This window comes from Myotis yumanensis, unplaced genomic scaffold (genome assembly GCF_028538775.1).
Source record: "Myotis yumanensis isolate MYYU_CA2020_CCGP unplaced genomic scaffold, mMyoYum1.0.hap1 SCAF_3, whole genome shotgun sequence".
In the NCBI taxonomy this organism is placed as follows: domain Eukaryota; kingdom Metazoa; phylum Chordata; class Mammalia; order Chiroptera; family Vespertilionidae; genus Myotis; species Myotis yumanensis.
Genome location: NW_027223754.1, coordinates 212556287 through 212574720, shown reverse-complemented (window position 1 = coordinate 212574720; position 18434 = coordinate 212556287). Strand labels below are relative to the sequence as shown.

The 18434-nt window shown below is 58.7% G+C and overlaps 1 protein-coding gene across 4 annotated transcripts in view; it reads right to left on the bottom strand.

Annotated features, from left to right (window-relative positions):
* Nucleotides 1-13552, bottom strand: part of ARHGAP8 (Rho GTPase activating protein 8) — a 37051-nt gene extending 23499 nt beyond the window's left edge. For 2 of the 4 annotated variants that reach the window (XM_070411271.1, XM_070411272.1), the window contains exons 1-3: nucleotides 8173-8299; nucleotides 2952-3068; nucleotides 2060-2203 (exon numbers count right to left, since the gene is read on the bottom strand). In XM_070411271.1, the coding sequence (XP_070267372.1) occupies nucleotides 2060-2203; nucleotides 2952-2988 (181 nt within the window). In that variant the 5' untranslated portion in view covers nucleotides 2989-3068; nucleotides 8173-8299. Of the gene's footprint in view, nucleotides 1-2059; nucleotides 2204-2951; nucleotides 3069-8172; nucleotides 8300-13068; nucleotides 13131-13478 lie in introns of those variants that run through there. The other 2 variants (XM_070411273.1, XM_070411274.1) reach the window with 2 other exon arrangements.
* Between the last annotated feature and the right edge of the window lie 4882 nt (nucleotides 13553-18434).

Below are 18434 nucleotides of genomic sequence, written 5' to 3'. Positions count from 1 at the left end.
AGTAAATACCCTTGCCCGTTCTCCGGCAACACGGGCCAGTGTGTCACAAACAGGCTTCAAGATGATATAATACGGACGGGAATGAAAACTATCAATAACATGCAAATCGGGAGGCATCGGATTAATCCGCTCCCCGTCTTTCTCCCTCGCTGCTTACACTGCGGCGTCGCTCACTGCCTGGAGGCGGGAGCCCCGCGTACGATACAGAGGCGATTCCGCGATCCATCGCGCCTGGGGAGGGGAGGCGGATGAACTGCGGCAGAGGCAGCAGCAACCCCATCGGGAGGCCTGGGCTGGGGCTTGGGGTTGGGTGCTAGGTCGCTAACCTCTGCAGAAGCGAAAGGGATTCTGACGACTGGACTTGTTTGCCTGCCACCTGATCTGGGTGGAGCGGTAACCAGGCGTCCAGCAAGACCAGGTGCCGCGCGAACCTCCCTTAAAAAAAAAATCCTCACCCAAGGATATGCTTCTTATTGCTCTTAGAAGGAGTGGAAGGGAGAGGGAGAGAAACATGGATGTGAGAAACATCGACTGGCTGCCTCCTGCATGCACCCCAACCGGGGATCGAACCCGCAACCCAGGCATGTGCCCTGGCCTGGAACCTGGGACCCTTCGGTGCACAGGACACCGCTCCCCCCGGCCAGGGCGCCCTCTCTTTCTTTTCTCTCGTCTCTGCCACTCGCCCGTTCCGCGTCTCTGGGGCGACACCTCCTGCCTCCTCTGATCCTGGGCTCCAGAACCTTCCCTCTGCCCACACCGCGTCCCGCCATCTAATCTTGCCTCTGAGTCCCAGCCCTGGCCCCAGACTGGCGCTTCAGAGGATGGCCGCTCTGGAAATACTTAAATCAGGGGTCCTCAAACTACGGCCCGCGGGCCACATGCAAATACAAATATTGTATTTGTTCCCATTTTGTTTTTTTACTTCAAAATAAGATATGTGCAGTGTGCATAGGAATTTGTTCATAGTTTTTTTTTTAAACTATAGTCCGGGTCTGAGGGACAGTGAACTGGCCCCCTGTTTAAAAAGTCTGAGGACCCCTGACTTAAATCAACTTTACTCATTAAACACTATCTTAAGTCCTGGCCGGGTACTCAGTTGGTTAAGAGTGTCATCCTGGCCCATCCGGTGTGGCTCAGTGGTTGAGTGCCAACCCATGAACCAAGAGTTGAACCATTCGATTCCCGGTCAGGGCACATGCCTGGGTGGCGAGCTCGATCCCCAGTAGGGGGCGTGCAGAGGTAGCTGAGAGGCGTTTCTCTCTCATTGATGTAGTCGAGCTCAAGGCTGGCGAGTGCAGTGGTGGTGGCAGGAGCCTCTCCCGCCTCCGCAGCAGCGCTAAGGATGTCCGACTACCAGCTTAGCGGGCCTAAACCATCAGTCAGACATCCCCCGAGGGCTCCCGGACTGAGAGAGGGTGCAGGCCGGGCTGAGGGACCCCCCCCCCCCCCCACCCACTGAGTGCACAAATTTCATGCACTGGGCCTCTAGTAAAAACATATTTTAATAAGAAAAAGTGTTGTCCTGATCCGCCAAGGTTGTGGGTTTGATCCCCAGTCAGGGCACATACAAGAATCACCCAATAAACACACAAATAAGTGGAACAACAAATCGACGTTTCTTTCACTCTCCCTTCCTCTCTCTCTCTCAAAATCAATAAATAAAAATTTTTTAAAAGGCAGAAACGATACAAAACACCATATTAAGAGGTAAAATTCTACAAAGCTTCCATTTGGCCAAATATATGACCCCTTAAGTAACGACAGGTCATTTCACTATCACTTGTGACAAGTCTTTGGTTTTGGCTGTGGGTTTGATGTTCAGGACTGGACGAGTGGCACCTGGGGAAGGAAATTAGGGGAACCCGCTGGCGGGAGTGACGCGTGGTTGCCCCTGAGGTGGAGCCCCAGGCGGGGTCCTGGGGTGGTGCGTGCCACTTCTGGGAGGAGCAGGAGGCAAGAGCTGCAGGTCCTAACCGTCCCCCGGGCCCACCCCACGCCTCAGGGCCACAGGAAGGAAGGCTGCACGGTCACGCACCTGGGACCGCCCAGCGGGACTCACCTCCCACCTGCAGGATGCCGTGTCTGGCCACGTCGTAGAAGGGGTGACTTAAGCTCAGGGCAGGGTCCTGGTCGGCCGTTGCCACCGCTGAGGGTCTTTGGACTGCGCCCAGCGCGGCTGCCTCCTCCTCATCTCTCTGCAGCTCTAAGGGCGGACAGCGAGGAGGAGCGGAAGTCAGCTGTATGCTCCAAGGAGGAGCAAGAGGGGGCCTCCTGACGTCTTTTTATAGGACAGTCACTATGCCTCAGCTGTGCACCCACTATGCGCCCACCTCTGCTGTGCACCCACTATGCGCCTGCTCAGTGTGCAGCACCATGGAAGGAGAAGAATGAGACCCGAGGGCTGGCTATTGGCCTTCACACTGACAGAAGTGGAACCTGAGGCCCAGAGAAGGGGAATGACTTCCCCAAGGTCACCCTGCTAACTGGCACCAGGGTGTGGGCTGAACTCGATCTCCCAGCTCCAAACTCTGGCTCGGCCCTTCCTGAAAGATGCTGGCACTGGCAGCTGGCAGGAAGCCATGGCGGGGTGGAGGACAGACACTGGGCCTCTGTGCTGAGGTAGGAAGCGTGTACAGTCTTCCGAAAGGGACTTTGAGAAGGGGAAGCTCCTTCATACAAAACAAATCGAGGGGTTTTCAGAAATGTCTTCAGCTGGAAAAGAATGGGGCTTCGAACCTCAGGTGAGGGCCGCCGATGCACTGGATGAGCAGGTCCCTCCACACCCCGTCCCCCCCCGCACCTCGCAGGTGACCTTATTTGGGAGACAGGGCCTTCAGAGATGAAAGGAGCTGGGAATGAGGTCGCCCTGATGAGGGGGCCCTGGACCCAGCGATGCTGGACTTCTCTGTGAGAAGGGAGGAGAGAGACACGAGGGAGGAGAGTCCTTGCACCTATCTCGGCCAGCTCCTCCAAGTCCAGCCGGGCCATGCTCTGCGGTGGGCAGGGGGGCGGGCACACTGCCGCGATGCCGCCTCTTGGGGACCCGGGCAGGGGCTCCTTCTGACGCCCTGAGGGAGAAGCAGAGGAAGGGGGCACATTTCACACACATCTCCTGGATGGGGCTCCCTCCCACCAGCCGGCCTCGGGGGCGGACAGCAGGGCCGTGCGGGTGGGAACAGCACCTGCAGGGCCCACGAACGCCCCGGACACCATCACGCCTGCCTCCCCACCCGCCTCAGAGACACGCACACTCACTCCTGTGCCCATTGTACGGAGCGGGTAACTGAGGCCGGCAAAGATCAGTTAGAGCTGCTCACGGCTGCACAGCTGGTAACCATAACCAAAAGCCAGGAGTTACCTGTGCCCGGGACGCTGCCTCAACACCTGAAAACATCTAAAAAAATATCCCTGTGTGTGTCCAAATAACGAAATATTTTGTGTCCCTGGGAAGGAGCGAAGTACTGACACACGCTAGGTCGCGGACGAGCCTCGAGAACATTACGCTCCGTGGAAGCAGCCAGCACGGAGGCCACAGCGTGTCTGATTCCTCCGATACGAACAGGCAGCTCCACAGAGGCGGGCAGCGGAGCGGGGCTGCCAGGCGGGGGAGGAGGCACCAGGGGGGACGTGACGGCTCTTTCGGAGGCGACGGCAACGTCCTAAGTTGACTGGGTGACGGCCGCGCTGTCTGTGAACATACCAGCAGACTGAGCCGCACACTCTCCGTGGGCGGAGTGTGTGGCCTGAGCTGTATCTCAATAGTGGTTTTAAAACATCAACAAAACAGGGTGAAAACACCACGTAAGTTTGGTCCAGTATTTTAAGAGAGAAAAAAAAATGTTTAACATTGTTTTTAAAATGCTGTTTTCTGCCCTGGCCCATGTGCTCAGTGGTTAGAGCACTGGCCCGTGCACCAAAGGGTCATGGGTTCAATTCCCGTCAAAGTCACGTACCCGGATGCAGGTTCGATCCCCGGCCCAGTTGGGGTGCATTTGGGAGGCAACCAATCAATGTGTATCGACCTCTCTCTCTCTCTCTCTCTCTCTCTCCCCCTCCCTCCTGCTCTCTCTAAACATCAGTGGAAAAATATCTTCGGGGGAGGATTAACCAACAAGTAAATAAATAAATAAAAGTGCTGTTTCCTATGAATTCTGGGGTTAGGATTTGTCAACCCATTTATTTTTCCATGTTTGTCTTTTTATTTTCACTTTTGCAAAAGCCTGTATTGCTCTTAATATGAGATAACGTTATTTAAACTAAAAAATGCACGATTGGTAATAGAAATATTTTATGATATAAACATATTAAAAACCTTGCCTCCTTATAAAAAAAAACAACCAAAAATCCCCGTTAGCTTAGTGCCGCTTCCAGCTCCATTTCACAGATGAGAAAACTGAGGTAGAGAAGGGAGTCGCCTGCCCAGATCCACGGCCTGTTAAGGGGCAAGGCTGCAGGGCTGGCAGCGCTGGCCCAGGACTGAGGGTGGTGCAGACCCAGGACTGAGAGCCAGCTGGCCGGGCCGGCACACACACAGGATGCGGGTTTGCTCCCTGGCAGGGTGTGGGCACAGAGCACCAGGCAGGGGAGCCCAGCCCTGCCCCCTGGGCCCCACCTGGCCCCACCGCCCACCTTCTCCACGGAAGGAATGCACCGTCCTCCAAGTCCAGCCTTCCCCAAGCTGTGGCCGATCACTGGCGAGGGCCCTGGGGGTGACACCAGGCCTGGGAGCCTGTCCTCAGCCCTGGCCGGGAGCCACTCCCCACCCGAGTGAAAGTGAGAAAAGAAACTCAATCACCTGCGCAGCTCTAGGCAGGGCGGCAGGAGCCGGCTGGAGGCCTGAGGAGCCGAGAGCCCTCTCGTTTGGCTGTGGGCACCCACCCAGCCTGGCTGCCAAGGCAGGGTGCCCGGACTGGTGCTGCCCTTGGCAGTGGGGGCAGGGGGACAGTCCTGAGGGGGGCCTGCTGCCATCATTCCACTTGCACCTCACAACAGGCAGGGGCTCCCCAAAGTCTGATGATGGAAGGAGGCCACCCCCACTCTTGCCCCCCAGCCCAGGTCCTAGAGTCCCGTGCGCCCTTCTGCGGTCCTGCCCGGAGGCTGAGCTGTCCCCAGGCAGACAAACACCTGGAGAGCAAACTTCTACAGCACCAGGTGCCCCCCTGAAAATGCAGGAGACCCATGGAACACTCTAGAACATTTCTGGTTGAAAGCCTGGCAGGAGGCCGTGCCCATCAGGGCGAACAGCTGAAACAGTCCTCGTCCTCGGCCCAGATCTGCCCGTGGGGAGAGGCCTCTCGGCACCGACACCCAGGAGCACACGGAGCCCTGAAACCAGGAAGCCGCTTCTCCTCGCCGCCGCCTCCGCTTTACCCAAAAGGGACATTCCGTCCGGTTTTCCTTCAGGGTCAAAACCTCGACCCCATCGGCCGCAGGGACACCACCATTTGTTCTGAAGTTGGGCAGGTGTCACCCATAACCAGTGCTTTGTTGTGGCAACAGCAGCTAGTTGTGGGGGGATCTGGGTGGGGGGCCTGCGAGCCTCCCTCCCCACAGGGTCTTATAGTTGAGAGTAAAATATGGCCGCCCACGGGCTCAGGCACCCAGGGGCCTGGACCAGAGTCCGGGCCGCTCCCCACCCCTACTGTGCGCGTGGCCAGCGGGGAGAGGCCTGGGCCCGGGGAGGCCAGCGCCCTGCTCCCATGGGCACCGCCCCGGCGGCCCATCTTCCCCAGGCCCAGGAGCCCGTGGCGCGGGCGGAAGGCGCCCCGGGGCAGTGCTCCCGCAGAGGCTGGGCCCGCCCGCCGTGAGGGGATGTCTCTGTGTCAGGGTGGCTGGCCCACGGCCCCAGCTGTTCGGTCAGACACAGGCCCAGGTGTTGCCGGGAGGCGTGCGTGGATGTATGTGATGAACATTTACAGTCGGTACAGTCTGAGCAGAGCAGGCCATCGCCAGGCTGTGGGTGGGCCCCGTCTAATCAGTTCAAGGCCTGAAGGGCAAAAACGAAGGTTTTCGGAGAAGGAATCCTACCTCAAGGCCGCAACCGGAATTCCCGCCTCAGTTTCCAGCCGCGTGGCCTGCCTTATAGCCGGGACGGGCCGGTCCCCACAACCAATGCCTTGGACGGCTCTGTGCAGTCGGCCCGGCGTATCCGCGGCTTCCACACCCACTCAGCCAACCCCAGATCAAAGAGATACTCTTTACGATGTTGCCCGCTGCTGGCGTGTACCACGTGGTAGGTCTACGCGGGTCGCATCTGTACGGAAAGCGTGCAGACCTTTTCTCTTCAGCATTCCCTGAACCAGTCAGCCTCAGCACTGTCCCCACAGCACGCACGTTGTCAGGTAGCGTAAGTAATCGAGAGAGGGTTACAGTCCACGCCGGTGTGCGTAGGCTCCCTGCACACACACCGTTTCATACACGGGCCTGGCGCGTCTGTGGAGTCCGGTATCTGCGGGGGTTGTGGACCCAGTCCCTGTGGTTCCCGAGGGACAACTGTGCTTAAGTACCTCCTGTAAGTTCGGTTTCTCTGGACAACCCGATACAAGCCTCGTATACCCTCAGATTTCTCCTTCCCGTGGATTATCAGAATCACAGAACAGCGCAGCCAGCGTGGCTCAGTGGTTGAGCGTCGACCTATGAACCAGGAGGTCACGGTTCAATTCCCGGTCGGGGCACATGCCCGAGTTGCGGGCTCGATCCCCAGTTGTGGAACATGCAGGAGGCAGCTGATCAGTGATTCTCTCTCATCATTGATGCTTCTCTCTCTCTCTCTCCCTTCCTCTCTGACATCAATTAAAATATATATTTTAAAAAAAAAGAATCACAGAATAGTGGAGCCAGGAAGGATCCTGGTGAACATCGTGCGCCATCAACTGTCCCTGAGGCCCAGAGAGGGTAAGGGACTTGCCCAAAGCAACACAGCAAGTGTGCGCAGAGCTGTCTCCTGACTCCAGCCTAGAACCAGAGTGACTGCACGTCTGATGGAAAATGTCAAACATTTTTTTTAACGCAAGAGAAAGAGCATATTCAGCGCCCCCCCTCCCCCCCCCCAGCAGATTCTCCCTCATCCTTGTGTCCAGGCCATGGTGTCAGTGTCATTCCGTCAGTCTCTGCACTGGGACCCCACCCTCTTCCTGGAAAGTTGTCTGAACTGTTACTTAAATCTCTGGCTGCCAATCAATTTCCTGCATTTACTACGTCCTGGGTTATCTCCCCCTCCGGCTGTCTGACTCATCCCCGGGAAGCTGTGTGACAAGCCTGCGGTGATAGATAGGGGAGGGCACACAATCACTCTTGTCTGTAGATGCGAATTCTGTCCTGCCCAGTGGAGGCTCGTTCACTTCTCTCCCTCCCCCACGCTGCCCCCCAAGGTCCAAATCTGCCCCCCTCTCACGTCGTTTCCGGATTCCTGACCATAAACGCCTGCCCTTCGGATTCTCTTTCCAACCAGCGATCACGTCGGCCAGGTTCCCTCCCGAGTCAAATGAAATCTTTAGCGCGCGTTGATGTTTACATCAGAAGACAGGCCTGCGTTATCCTGGAACGATCCTTTAAGGTGCCTTCGCGCTGGGCGCCAGCCCTCCGCCAGGAGTAGGCACTGAGTGAGAGGCATTTTCCTTTTCTCTTTTGGTTAATCCTCACCCGAGGATATTTTCCCATTGATTTTTAGGGAGAGTGGAAGAGAGAGTGAAAGACGGAGAGAAACACATCGATTGGTTGCCTCCTGCACGAGCCCTGACCAGGCCCCGGGGCAAGGAGGAGCCTGTTGCAACCAAGGTACGTGCCCTTGACCGGAATCGAACCCGGGACCCTTTGGTCTGCAGGCTGACGCTCAACCACTGAACCACACTGGCCAGGGCGGGGGAGGCATGACTGTCCCGCCTCACCCTCCGCCTGAGTCCACACCTGGGCTCCTGGCCCTCTGGCCGCAGGCCCTTCCCGCTGAGCCGCCCCAGGAGCCTCCTGGGATGGGGACTGGGGGGCATGTGACGCGGCTCCGGCGGAGATGTGGGCCACGCGGACGCCATGCAACCGAGACTTCAACTCCCCGACTGTTCTATTTATACTTCACAGCAAATGGTTTGTTGCTATAAAAATACATTTGCACATTCCACAAACAACCCCTCACAGCAATTATCAAAACGCTGTTGCTACAAATTAACGCCTACTCACCTTGGGCAAATTAGCACCAAATTTCATCCGCCTGGCGGGTGGATGCGCAGGGCATGGAGGAAGAGCTCGCTACGGCATCCGGCATCCACACGCCCAGCTCTGGTCTGGGAGCGGGCGGGTGCCCCCACCATCCGGGCCTAAGCCTGCATTTCCAGGCAGAGCCCTGAGGCCCCTGGAGAAAGGGCTGGAGCAGGGCCACACCTGCGGCAGGCAATGCAGAGCCAGGTGGGAGGGGCGGGGATTCTTGCTCTGGGATGAGAAGGGGGTCCCCACTGAGGTGGGAATCCAGGGGCTCCTGGGAGAGGCGTTTTCACCGCTGCCGCAGCTGTCGACGATGGACTGATACAGTCCCCACTGCCCGCTCTTCCTCGCCAACACCGCTGGGGCCTGACGCTGGCGAGAAGGCAGGCAGGTGCCAGGCAGCGGGGCCAGCAGCCACAGGCATTTGGGCAGGACACTGGGGGAGACACCGAGGCCGCAGCAGCCAGGTGACCTGCTACGTGACCTTGTCAGAGGCTTGCCCCCCGGTCCCAGGGACCCTGGGCGCTGGGGGCGGAGGGGGGGCGAGGGGTCTGCTGGGCCACCCGCCCTCCTGTGGCTCTCGCAGGCACCAACGCCAAGACTCGGCTCTCCCCGGCCTCGCCCTGCCCGGGGCCCCCAGGGCTCATCCAGGTGTGCACTCCCTGCACAGGCCCTGCTGCCAGCGCTGGCCCAGCCCCACCTCCCAGAGCCACCTGATCCCCAAGAGTCACCCTATCTTCCTCTTCAAAGGTTTGTGGGGAGCCAAGTGAGACGATCAGTACACAGCTACTTCCAGGCCGCAGGGATGAGGGCACTCAGGCCCGTGCGGCACCAGGAAAGGTTCCCAGGGGCTTCTGGGAAAACAGGGCCCTGTGTTAACAGAGGCCCCGGGAGCAGCCTGCTGTGTATGAAGGTGAAGCCTGGAAAGGCTGCAAGTAACTCACTGCCCCTGAAGATCCAGAGGCCCACAAAAAGCCCTGATCAAGCCGTACCTGATCTCCATACCGCGCCCAGACCATTTCAGCTACATGGCCAGTATAGCTCAGAGTTGGGTCTTTTGTTCATTACATTCAAAAGTGTCCCGTTGTCCCGGGAGCCTCACCCACCCCAGGCTGGGAGAGGGGCTTCCTCTGGCGCCAGCAGCCCTCAGCTCCATCACAGCCCTCCTCAGCCTGCACCCGGCGTCTGTGTGTCCTTCCTGAACTATCACCGTGTGCTCCCTGGGAGCCGGGAACATTTCTGACTCACGCCCGAGTCTCAGCCCTCACCCAGGCCAGGGACATGAACAGGAGCCCAGGGGAGGGGGCCTGTGGGATGAGAGACAGGCATGTGACAGCGCCCAGCACTCGAGGCCTCCAGGCCAGGCCTCCCCAGCGTTCCCAGGTCACTCCCACTGCCCGCCTCCCTCCCTCCGTTCTCTGCCATCACGGGCTGCTCCCTCCCGGAAGTGGACTTGGTGGGGCCTCTGCCATAACCTCCATCATCCATGCTCAGGCCTGCCAGGTGGGGGACGCCAAGCCCCCTCCGAGCCCGCCTAAGGGATGCTAATTCTCATGCTCTCCACCCCCAAACTCAGACCTCAGAGCAGACTTCTCTCCCAGCTCTGGACTCGAATATCCCAGCCGCCTACCCCACACCTCCCATGGCATCTGAGTGCCAACAGCTTCCTGCTCTTAGAACAAAATCCAAACCCCTACCAAACCCCGAGATTCCCTGTAGCCTGGCTCTGCCGCCCTCTGGATCTCATCTCACACCACCTCGGCTCCCCCATGCTCTCTGCTCCAGCCACCCAGGCCTCTGGCACTCCTCCGACACGCCAGGCTGTTCTGCCTCCGGGCCTTTGCACGTGCTGTCCCCTCTCCCTGGGACAGGGGCTTCTGCAGGCAGGAAGTGATCCATACATGGTTTCTATCGTGATCATTGGCTCAAGTGCAATTCAGTTATTCGGTCGGATTCAAATCTACTCCTCACTGGCCTCCTTGGAGATTGGTGTGGGTTAGAGGAATGTGGTGAGATACGCTCCCTCTAAGAAACCTCCTCTCCGCCTTCAGCCTTCAGATGTCTCTTCCAGAAAGATCGGGTTACAGGTCAGCCAGGTCACAGGCTTTCCCTCAACTCGGCCAGAGAGAGAAGTGCCCCGGGTCCCAGGGGGAGGTCAGGCCACTCTGCACCTCCCAGGCCAGGGTCCTGGGTCCCATCTCCTCTGCGCCCCCGGGAGGCCCACGCTGACCTCTGTGAGCAGGTGGGGGACTGGGGTGAGCGGTGGGAGTGAGAAAGCAGGTGGGGGAGCTTGTGGTGGCCCCACCACCTGGAGCTGTCCTGTGGGTGACCCCTGCCTGCCAGTGTCTCCTTTGCTTGTTTTAAGGGGACGCCTCCCCAGAAGGTTCCGGACTCCTGACCTGCCAAACCAGTTCCCTCTAATGGACAGTCACCAGCTCCAACTGAAAGTGAACTCCTGGCTGCCGGGCTCTGGCCGGGGCCACCGGAGAGAGAGCTGCTGGCCTCAGCCTGGGCGGGAACAGGCGGCCGCAAGCTCATCCGCACACACTCCCGAAGTTCCTCTCCCGCCGGCGGGCGGGCCTGGCACTAGGAAGTGCAAACACACACAAAGGTGCCGCGCCCTGTGCCGGGCCCGTGCACGAATTAATGACTTGATTCTCCCAGGAACCCTAGGAAAAGGCAGCAACGCCCGGCCGGCGAGGCCCAGTGCTTGAGCATCGACCTATGAACCAAAAGGTCACAGCTGGATTCCCGGTCAGGGCACATGCCGGGTTGCAGGCTGGATCCCCAGTGGGGGGCGTGCAGGAGGCAGCTGATCAATGACGCTCTCATCATTGATGTTTCTCTCTCTCTCTCTCTCTCTCTCTCTCTCTCTCGTTTCCTCTCTGGAGAGGAATCTGTTCCTCCGTTAACATATATACGTACATTAAGATTGCCCGTACTTTACAGGTGGGGAAATCAAGGCACAGAATGGCTAGCCACTCAAGGTCAAGGGCCAGCTGTTGGCCACGGCACGTGGACACTGTTCCCTCTGAGCCGCAGGACAGCCTGCCGCGTATGACACCCACGTGAGAGGCCAGGAAACGGGCGGAGAAGTGACTTGGGGAGAGTCCTCAGCCAGGACCCCGCCTTCCAGGGGCCCAGAAGCCTGGCCCGGGGGCCGGACTCGGGATGGCGGGCCACCCGCACACACAGCGTCTAGGCTGTCCCCACCCCCACAGTGCCTGGCCCCGAGGGGACCCCGCCAATGCACCCAGGAGGCCCGGGCGCCTCGGGATGCCTGTGACACATCCTCCTCGGGTACCAACCCTCCTCAGCGGGTTGAGGGAAAAGTAGTTTAGCTGAAAAGAAACGGAAAGCATCACTTTCATTCCCCCATCTCGTTTCACGCGGCCTGAAGGGCAGTCACTGGCAGGCCCCAGTGTGTCCACCGAAGGCGACCTCGTGCCCTGGGGAGAGGCAGTGCCCGGAGGGGAAGGTGCGGACGCTGCAGCCACAGCTGCTACCAAGGCCCGGCTCTCCACACACTGGCCCTGGGACCTCCCTGCCTCGGTTTCCTCACCTGTAAAAGGGACGGTGACTGTCCCTGCCTCCTGAGGCTGTGGCGAGGGAGGAAGGAGGCCATCGCGCATGCTGTGAGGGCTTGACAGCCCAGCGACGGTGACCATTCGGGAAGGACGGCCGACAGGGTCACGTTAGGGTCAGGAGGCTGAGTCCCCGAGAGGGAAGGTCACCTGCTCACAAACAGTTCTCTGACTCTTCCTGCTGCCTCTGTGCCTCAGTTTCCCCATCAGTGAAAGTGGGTACAAACAGGGAATGGGATGGGTTTTAAATGTGGTGAGAGACGCACACTGGGCACCTCTGGGTGGCTGAGCTCTGGCTATCTGTCCTCTCTCTGACCGAGCCACCGAGCCACGGGTGCTGGCGTGCCCAGAAGAGATGCCATACGTCCATGGGGTCTCTAGTGAAATTGTTTCCCAGGTGGTAAAAGATCTCAACGAGATGAGATCTGAATGACTTAAGGACATGGTGTCCAAGTCAGCTGTACCAGCTCCACTGTCAGCTCCTCCACAGGCATCTCCACCCCCTCACATGCGAGTTCCCTCCAGTCTTTGTGTGACCCAAAGCACCATACCCTTCCCTGCCTATATCCTGTCCATCTATCCTCTCAATGGTCGCCTCCTCCAGGAAGCCCTCCTTGACCACTCAGGTGCCCCTGGCTTCTCTCTGTCACACAGAGAGCAGACTCTGGGTCCCTGTGGGCAGGGCCCAAGGAGGTGGCTGTCCACAGGGCCAGCTGGGCCCCGGCCAGCGCCCTGTGTCCCTCTCCACCCCCCCTCTCCACCCCCCACTACCCCCCCTCCCCCGTGCTGGCCTGAGGAATGGTTTGTCACCACATTCAGGGAGGAACTCACAAACAAGATTCTAAAACTGCCAGCGGAGACCATCCGGAAGATGTTCACTGCTGAGTCCTAAGTTTTGAGTTCTCACCTGGACAAACGCAGCACTGCCCTCCACAGCCCTCTCTGGAATCAATGCGGCCCCCAAGTCTGCGGCCCTGTACCCCACTCTCCCCCTCCCCACCTGACGGACGAGGACGCACAGGAATCCCCCCCCCCCCGCCTCTTGGAGGATTCCGTGTCCCCCCCCTCTGCCACCCACACCTCCCAGGGCGGTGGGCGCCCCACCCAGCGCCTCCCCAGTGGCCGCCAGGAATTCTCAGGTGGCCCCAGCCAGGGTTTGAGAAAAGTGAAAGCAGCCAGGGCCTCCCCCGGCCTCCCCCGCTTGTTTGTTGGGGCCTATTTCCTTCGGGGCTCCATCCCCGGCTGAACGGGCCAGCACCCCCTCCGGGCCCTGAGCTTGACGCCGCGGCACCTGCTGCGAAACGGCCCGCGCCTTCGCCTCCCAGGTGCGCCCGCGCCCCGGTTGCCGGGAGGCGCTGATGAGTCTGCGCAGTGTGCGGTCCGGCCGAGGGGACACCCCGAGTTAGTTACGGGAGGAAAAGGGGGGCCAGCGAAAGTTTGGGCTGAGTCAGCCCAGCCGGACCAGACCAAACCAAGTAAACACCAAACACCGGGAGAGAAGTGGGGGCGCAGGGCGAGAAGGGGGGCGAGGCGGGAGCAGGAGGGAGCGCGCGGGAGCCCGGGGAGGGGACCTGGGTTGGCACCAGCCTTGGCACCGCGACACGTGGCGCCCCGCCCCCCGGAGCAGCGAGCCCGATCTGCCGCTGCCGACACCCTCCCACCCCGCGCGGCGCCCCCGCGGGCACAGGCGGGCTCCCTTACCTGCTGCGCAGCCGCCCGCGCCGCACCCGGGCTCAGGCCCGCGGCCGCTCACCTGGCCCCGCCCCGGACATGGCTCCGGGCTGGACCGCCCGCTCCCCGCCCCCCTTCCCCGCCTCCCGCCACTCTGCGGGTTTCGAGCATTGGGCGCCCCGGGGTCGGCTAGGTCTCGGGGGCGGGGAGAGCGGAGCGAGCGAGCGCAGCAGCCCGTGCACTGTGCGCGGGAGGCGGCCCCGAGCCCCGCCTTGGCCGAGCCGCCTTAGGCTCAGCGCCCACGCCTGGGGCCGGCCCTGCCTGGCGGATTTCAGGGATCTGCCAAGCGAGGTGGGGCGGGGTGAGATTTGCAAGGAGTTGAGGGGAAGCAATCACTCAACACATGCACGGCCAGGTGCTGACTTCCCGGGGCTGTGGGGCGTCCCGTGGTTTCCACATTTTGGGAGAATTGGTTGAGTGATCGTTTCCTCCCAACCCCTCACAGATCTCACCCCCGGCACAGGCCAGTCACGCAGGTGGTCACCCAGCCACAGTGGGCAGATCGAGCCAGGCCAGTGTGACGAGCTGCTGGACTTGGCCTGGAAGGCTGGCGAGAAACAGGCCTCTCCTCTCCTCTCCCCCAGCCCAGATGGGGAAGCCTGGCGCACTAAGGTCACCAGGCAGACATCCTGTGACCACCCCGAGACCTAGGCTTATGGTGAAGCAGAAGTGGCCCGGAACCGGGTCCTTGGTGACATTGTGAGCCCCTGGATCAAACCCAACCTGAGGCTTGCCTTGTCGGTGGACCTTCTCATTGAGTGTGCCAATGAAGTCTTTTTGTTTAACCTAGTTTTTCCTGCAAGGTGTCACATGATAAAATATATCCGTATACCTTTTATTTTTTTATTTTTTATTTTTTAAAATATATTTTATTGATTTTTTACAGAGAGGAAGGGAGAGAGATAAGAGAGATAGAACCATCGATGAGAGAGAAACATCGATCAGCTGCCTCCTGCACATCCCCTACTGGGGATGTGCCCGCAACCCAGGTACATGCCCTTGACCGGAATCGAACCTGGGACCCTTGAGTTGGCAGGCCGACGCTCTATCCACTGAGCCAAACTGGTTTCGGCTCCGTATACCTTTTAAACAAAGGGCAAAGACATTCCCTCCTGATAGCAGTAGCAGAAAAAAACCCAGGGAAGGCCTCTAACTGGCTAATCCTGAAACACGTGACCATTCCAGGGACCGGACGGAAGTTGGACAGACCAAACCTTTATCTTCCCCAAAGTTAAGACAGTCATCCTCACACCAGCTTTGCCAATGACGACCATGAAATAATTGAACACAGGTTACTATTAATGGAGACCCCCCTCCCCCCGTGACCGGACGTAACATCAGTTACCTTCCATGGAAGGCCAGTGCAGGGGGCTGTTTGCTCACTGCAGTATCCCCAGTGCTTAGGCCTGCGGTGGCACACAGCGGGCGCTGTCCCGGTCCATCTGAATGAACGGGTGACCTTGCATTCTATCCCCACCCACGCACCTGCCTTTTCCTTGCAAAGACTTCAGCTCACAGCACACTTGCAAGTAATCCGAGCTTCCTTGCTCCCGAAGGACTTGAGTTGGTGAGAAAGCCAAGGGCACCGGGGTGCTAACTTTGAACAGACATGTATACCTGAGCCTCTGGATGGAGCAGGGACGGGGCCTCTTCTAGGTCAAAACTCCTTTTTTAAAATGTATCTTTAAAATATATATACTTTTACTAATTTCAGAGAGGGACAGGGAGAGAGAGATAGAAATGTCAATGGTGAGAGAGAATCATTGATTGGCTGCCTGCAATCTGGGCATGTTGACCAGGAATCGAACCGTGATCTCCTGGTTCATAGGTCGCTGCTCAACCACTGAGCCATTGGGGGGGGGGGTGTCGCGGGGGAGGGAGGGGGCTCTAGGTCAGACCTCCTCCCAGCAGCGATTTGCTGGGTTTTGTCTAGAGCTCTGTGCCGGTTCTTTCTGTTTGTGGAATGTATTAGGTTTTACGCCGCCGCAAGGAAAAACTGTGAGTCCAATCAGAGACCAGATTAAACAGGCTTTATTGGGAGCACACGGGCGGGTTCACCAGCTCGGAGAGGGGAGCAGGAGAAGCCGCGCCAGACTGGAGCAGGGGCAAGTTTTTATGCTGGCAGAAATTGGTGGCAGTGGGGGTTTTCCAGGGTCAGGTGAAACCTGCGGTCTGTCCTGCGGTTTTGGCCATTTCCAGGAGCCGTTTGTCCGGCAGGGACTTTCCACCGGGGTGGGGCAGTTTCTGGACGTCAGTGTGGTGAGGTCAGTTTTTCACCGGCCCAAGAGAGGGAGGGGGTCTTTTCGCCCCCGGGGCAGGGTGCCAGCGAATACTGGACAGAATGCAGACATCTTTTATTTTGTTAAACCATCAACATAAGATCCTCTCTCAAGAAAGAGGGACAAGGGGCAGGTTTTTTGTTTAAAAAAGCACTTTGCATCGAAGCAAGAGAAAGCCCCCCCATCGGGTCCCCGGCGGGCGTGGTCCTTCCAAACATCAGGGGCGATGCGCTCTCTTCGCTTTTGTGTTTTGTGCAAAACTCGTACAAATTCCACAGCCACATCTCAGCGATGGCGAAACACACGCAGTAACGCAGCAACACACAGTGGTTGTCGGCAAAAGAATGCAGGTGCCCGTCCATTCACAATAGAAGGGAAAGACGGAAGGAGCCGGAAGGCCCTGCGGGCTCTCCTCCAGTTTCTTTCTTCTGCTCCGCCCCCCCCCCCGCCCCCGCGCGCATAATCAGCCCCCGCCCCCCCCGCCCCTGCCCCCGTGAGTCGTTCCCCTTTGTTGCTGTAACAATAACTCCTTGCATTTCACATGCTCTGCGATGGAAGAAGAATGGTGCGGGGTGAAGGAATGACAGGCGAGTGGTATGATTCCCAGCTTTATTAAATTTGCTCTCACAAATGTTTATGAAGCCGGAGAGTAGGCGCTCCCCCAGCGGCCGATTCGGCATTAATGAGCAGGGGCGTGGGGGCTGGAGGGAGGGGGAGAGGCAGGGCCCGGCTCAGGGCTTGGATCCTCATTTGTTTTCTCCCAAATGAACTCTCCTGCCAGCTGCCTGAGCCCAGACTTTGTCTGCTTCCAACCATGTTTAACCACGAAAGCAAAATGTCCAGGCTGCGAGTGGGTGTGACAGCCAGCTGGAGCCAAGGCGGCCAGCAGGTCACTTCCAACCCTCCCTGCGGGCCAGGCCTGAGACCCCGAGGTCAGGGGCCGCTTTGCTGCTGTAACAGGCCAGGGTCCTCAGACCGTGTTCCCCATAGTCCCCCCCCCCCCCCCCCCCCTTTACAGCCAATGCATTTGGTTGTTCCTACCGACTGCGGAGTCCAACCCCAGCCTCTCCACAAGGCTTTGGGAGTGGCTTGGATCTAATCTTTAAAAAATATATTGTTATTGCTTTCAGAGGAAGGGAGAGGGGGAGAGAGATAGAAACATCCCTGATGAGAGAGAACCGTTGATCAGCTGCCTCCTGCAGGCCCCACACTGGGGATCAAGCCCGAAACCCGGGCATGTGCACTGATCAGGAATTGAACTGTGACCTCCTGGTTCCTAGGTCAATGCTCAACCCCTGAGCCACGCCGGCCGGGCTGGACCTAATTTTTAAAGCCTTTTTGATTTGCAACTGAGCAGGTCACGCCCTTGCGGCCCTATTTCACATCAGGGTGGGACCCTGGTCATGTGCTCTGGCCTCTGGCACCTTTTAAAGGCATTTTTATTGATTGATTTTTTTTGAGAGAGAGAGGAAGGGGAGAGAGAGAGAGAGAGAAAGAGAGAGAGAGATGGATTTGTGTGCAGTCCTTGGATGCTTCTTGTCTGTGCCCTGACCTGGGATCCAACCCACTATCAGACAACGCTCTAACCAAGTGAGCTACCTGGCCAGGGCCCTGGCCCCTTGCAACTACCTTTCAAATTCCCTTACTAGTCTGTCTGCCCAAGGCAGTCAGACAACAGGTTTACTCAGCCTGCTTTGCAAACAGGGCCCAGACAGTGACTCAGCCTCCACCATGGTGACATGTGCCCGGGGGTGGGGGGGGGGGGTGGTCATTCGTTCCACTGGAGAGGCGGCTGTGTGTTCCGTTTGGGCTCAGGGTGGGATGTGATGTGGAGGCTGCGGGGGCTACAAGGTTAAGCACCTGGGATTGATTGGCATTGGAGCCGGTGGCAAGTGTGGGTTTGGTCCAGTGCAAATGGAGCATCTCTGTGAGCTGGGAGAATCTCTGTGCGGTGGGAGCAGCCCTGAGTGGTGGGAGCAGCCCTGAGTGGTGGGAGCAGCCCTGAGTGGTGGGAGCACCTCTGTGCGCTGGGAGCATCTCTGTGAGGTGGGAGCATCCCTGTTTTCCCATCAGGCTTCTCCCGTGGGGTGGGGTGAGGCATGGTTCCTGGAAGTTAAGCCTCGAGCTTGGCTCTCTGAGGTCCTGACAAATCCAGGAGCTTCCGGCATCCTTTAATAAATGCCTTCGCTGTGTAACCAGCCGGAATCGGCTTCCGTGACCGCAACTCAGAGCCTTTCCGACCCCGCACCCTTCTTCGTTTCTTCAAATCCTCGCCCCGGGATATGTTTTTATTGACTTTTAGAGAGAGAAGAAGGGAGAGAGGAACATTTACCAGTTGCCTTCCGTACGCACCCGACTGGGGATCGGGAATGGAACCCGAAATCTTTTAGTGAACGGGACACCGCCCGCCCCAGCCAACCGCGTCGCCCGGCCAGGGCCCGCATCCTTCTGCCTTATGCTACCCGGACCCTCCTTCCCCTCCAAACACAGACCAACAAATCCCCGCAGTGAAGAGGGAAGTGTCAGCACGAGGACTCCTTCTGTGATGTCGCAGACACTGTACGTTCTACAGCGTTACAGCCCGTAGAGCAGTCTGCGCTCCCGCAAACGCGTCAGTCAGTGGGAAGTGCTCTTGTGGGCGAAGCTC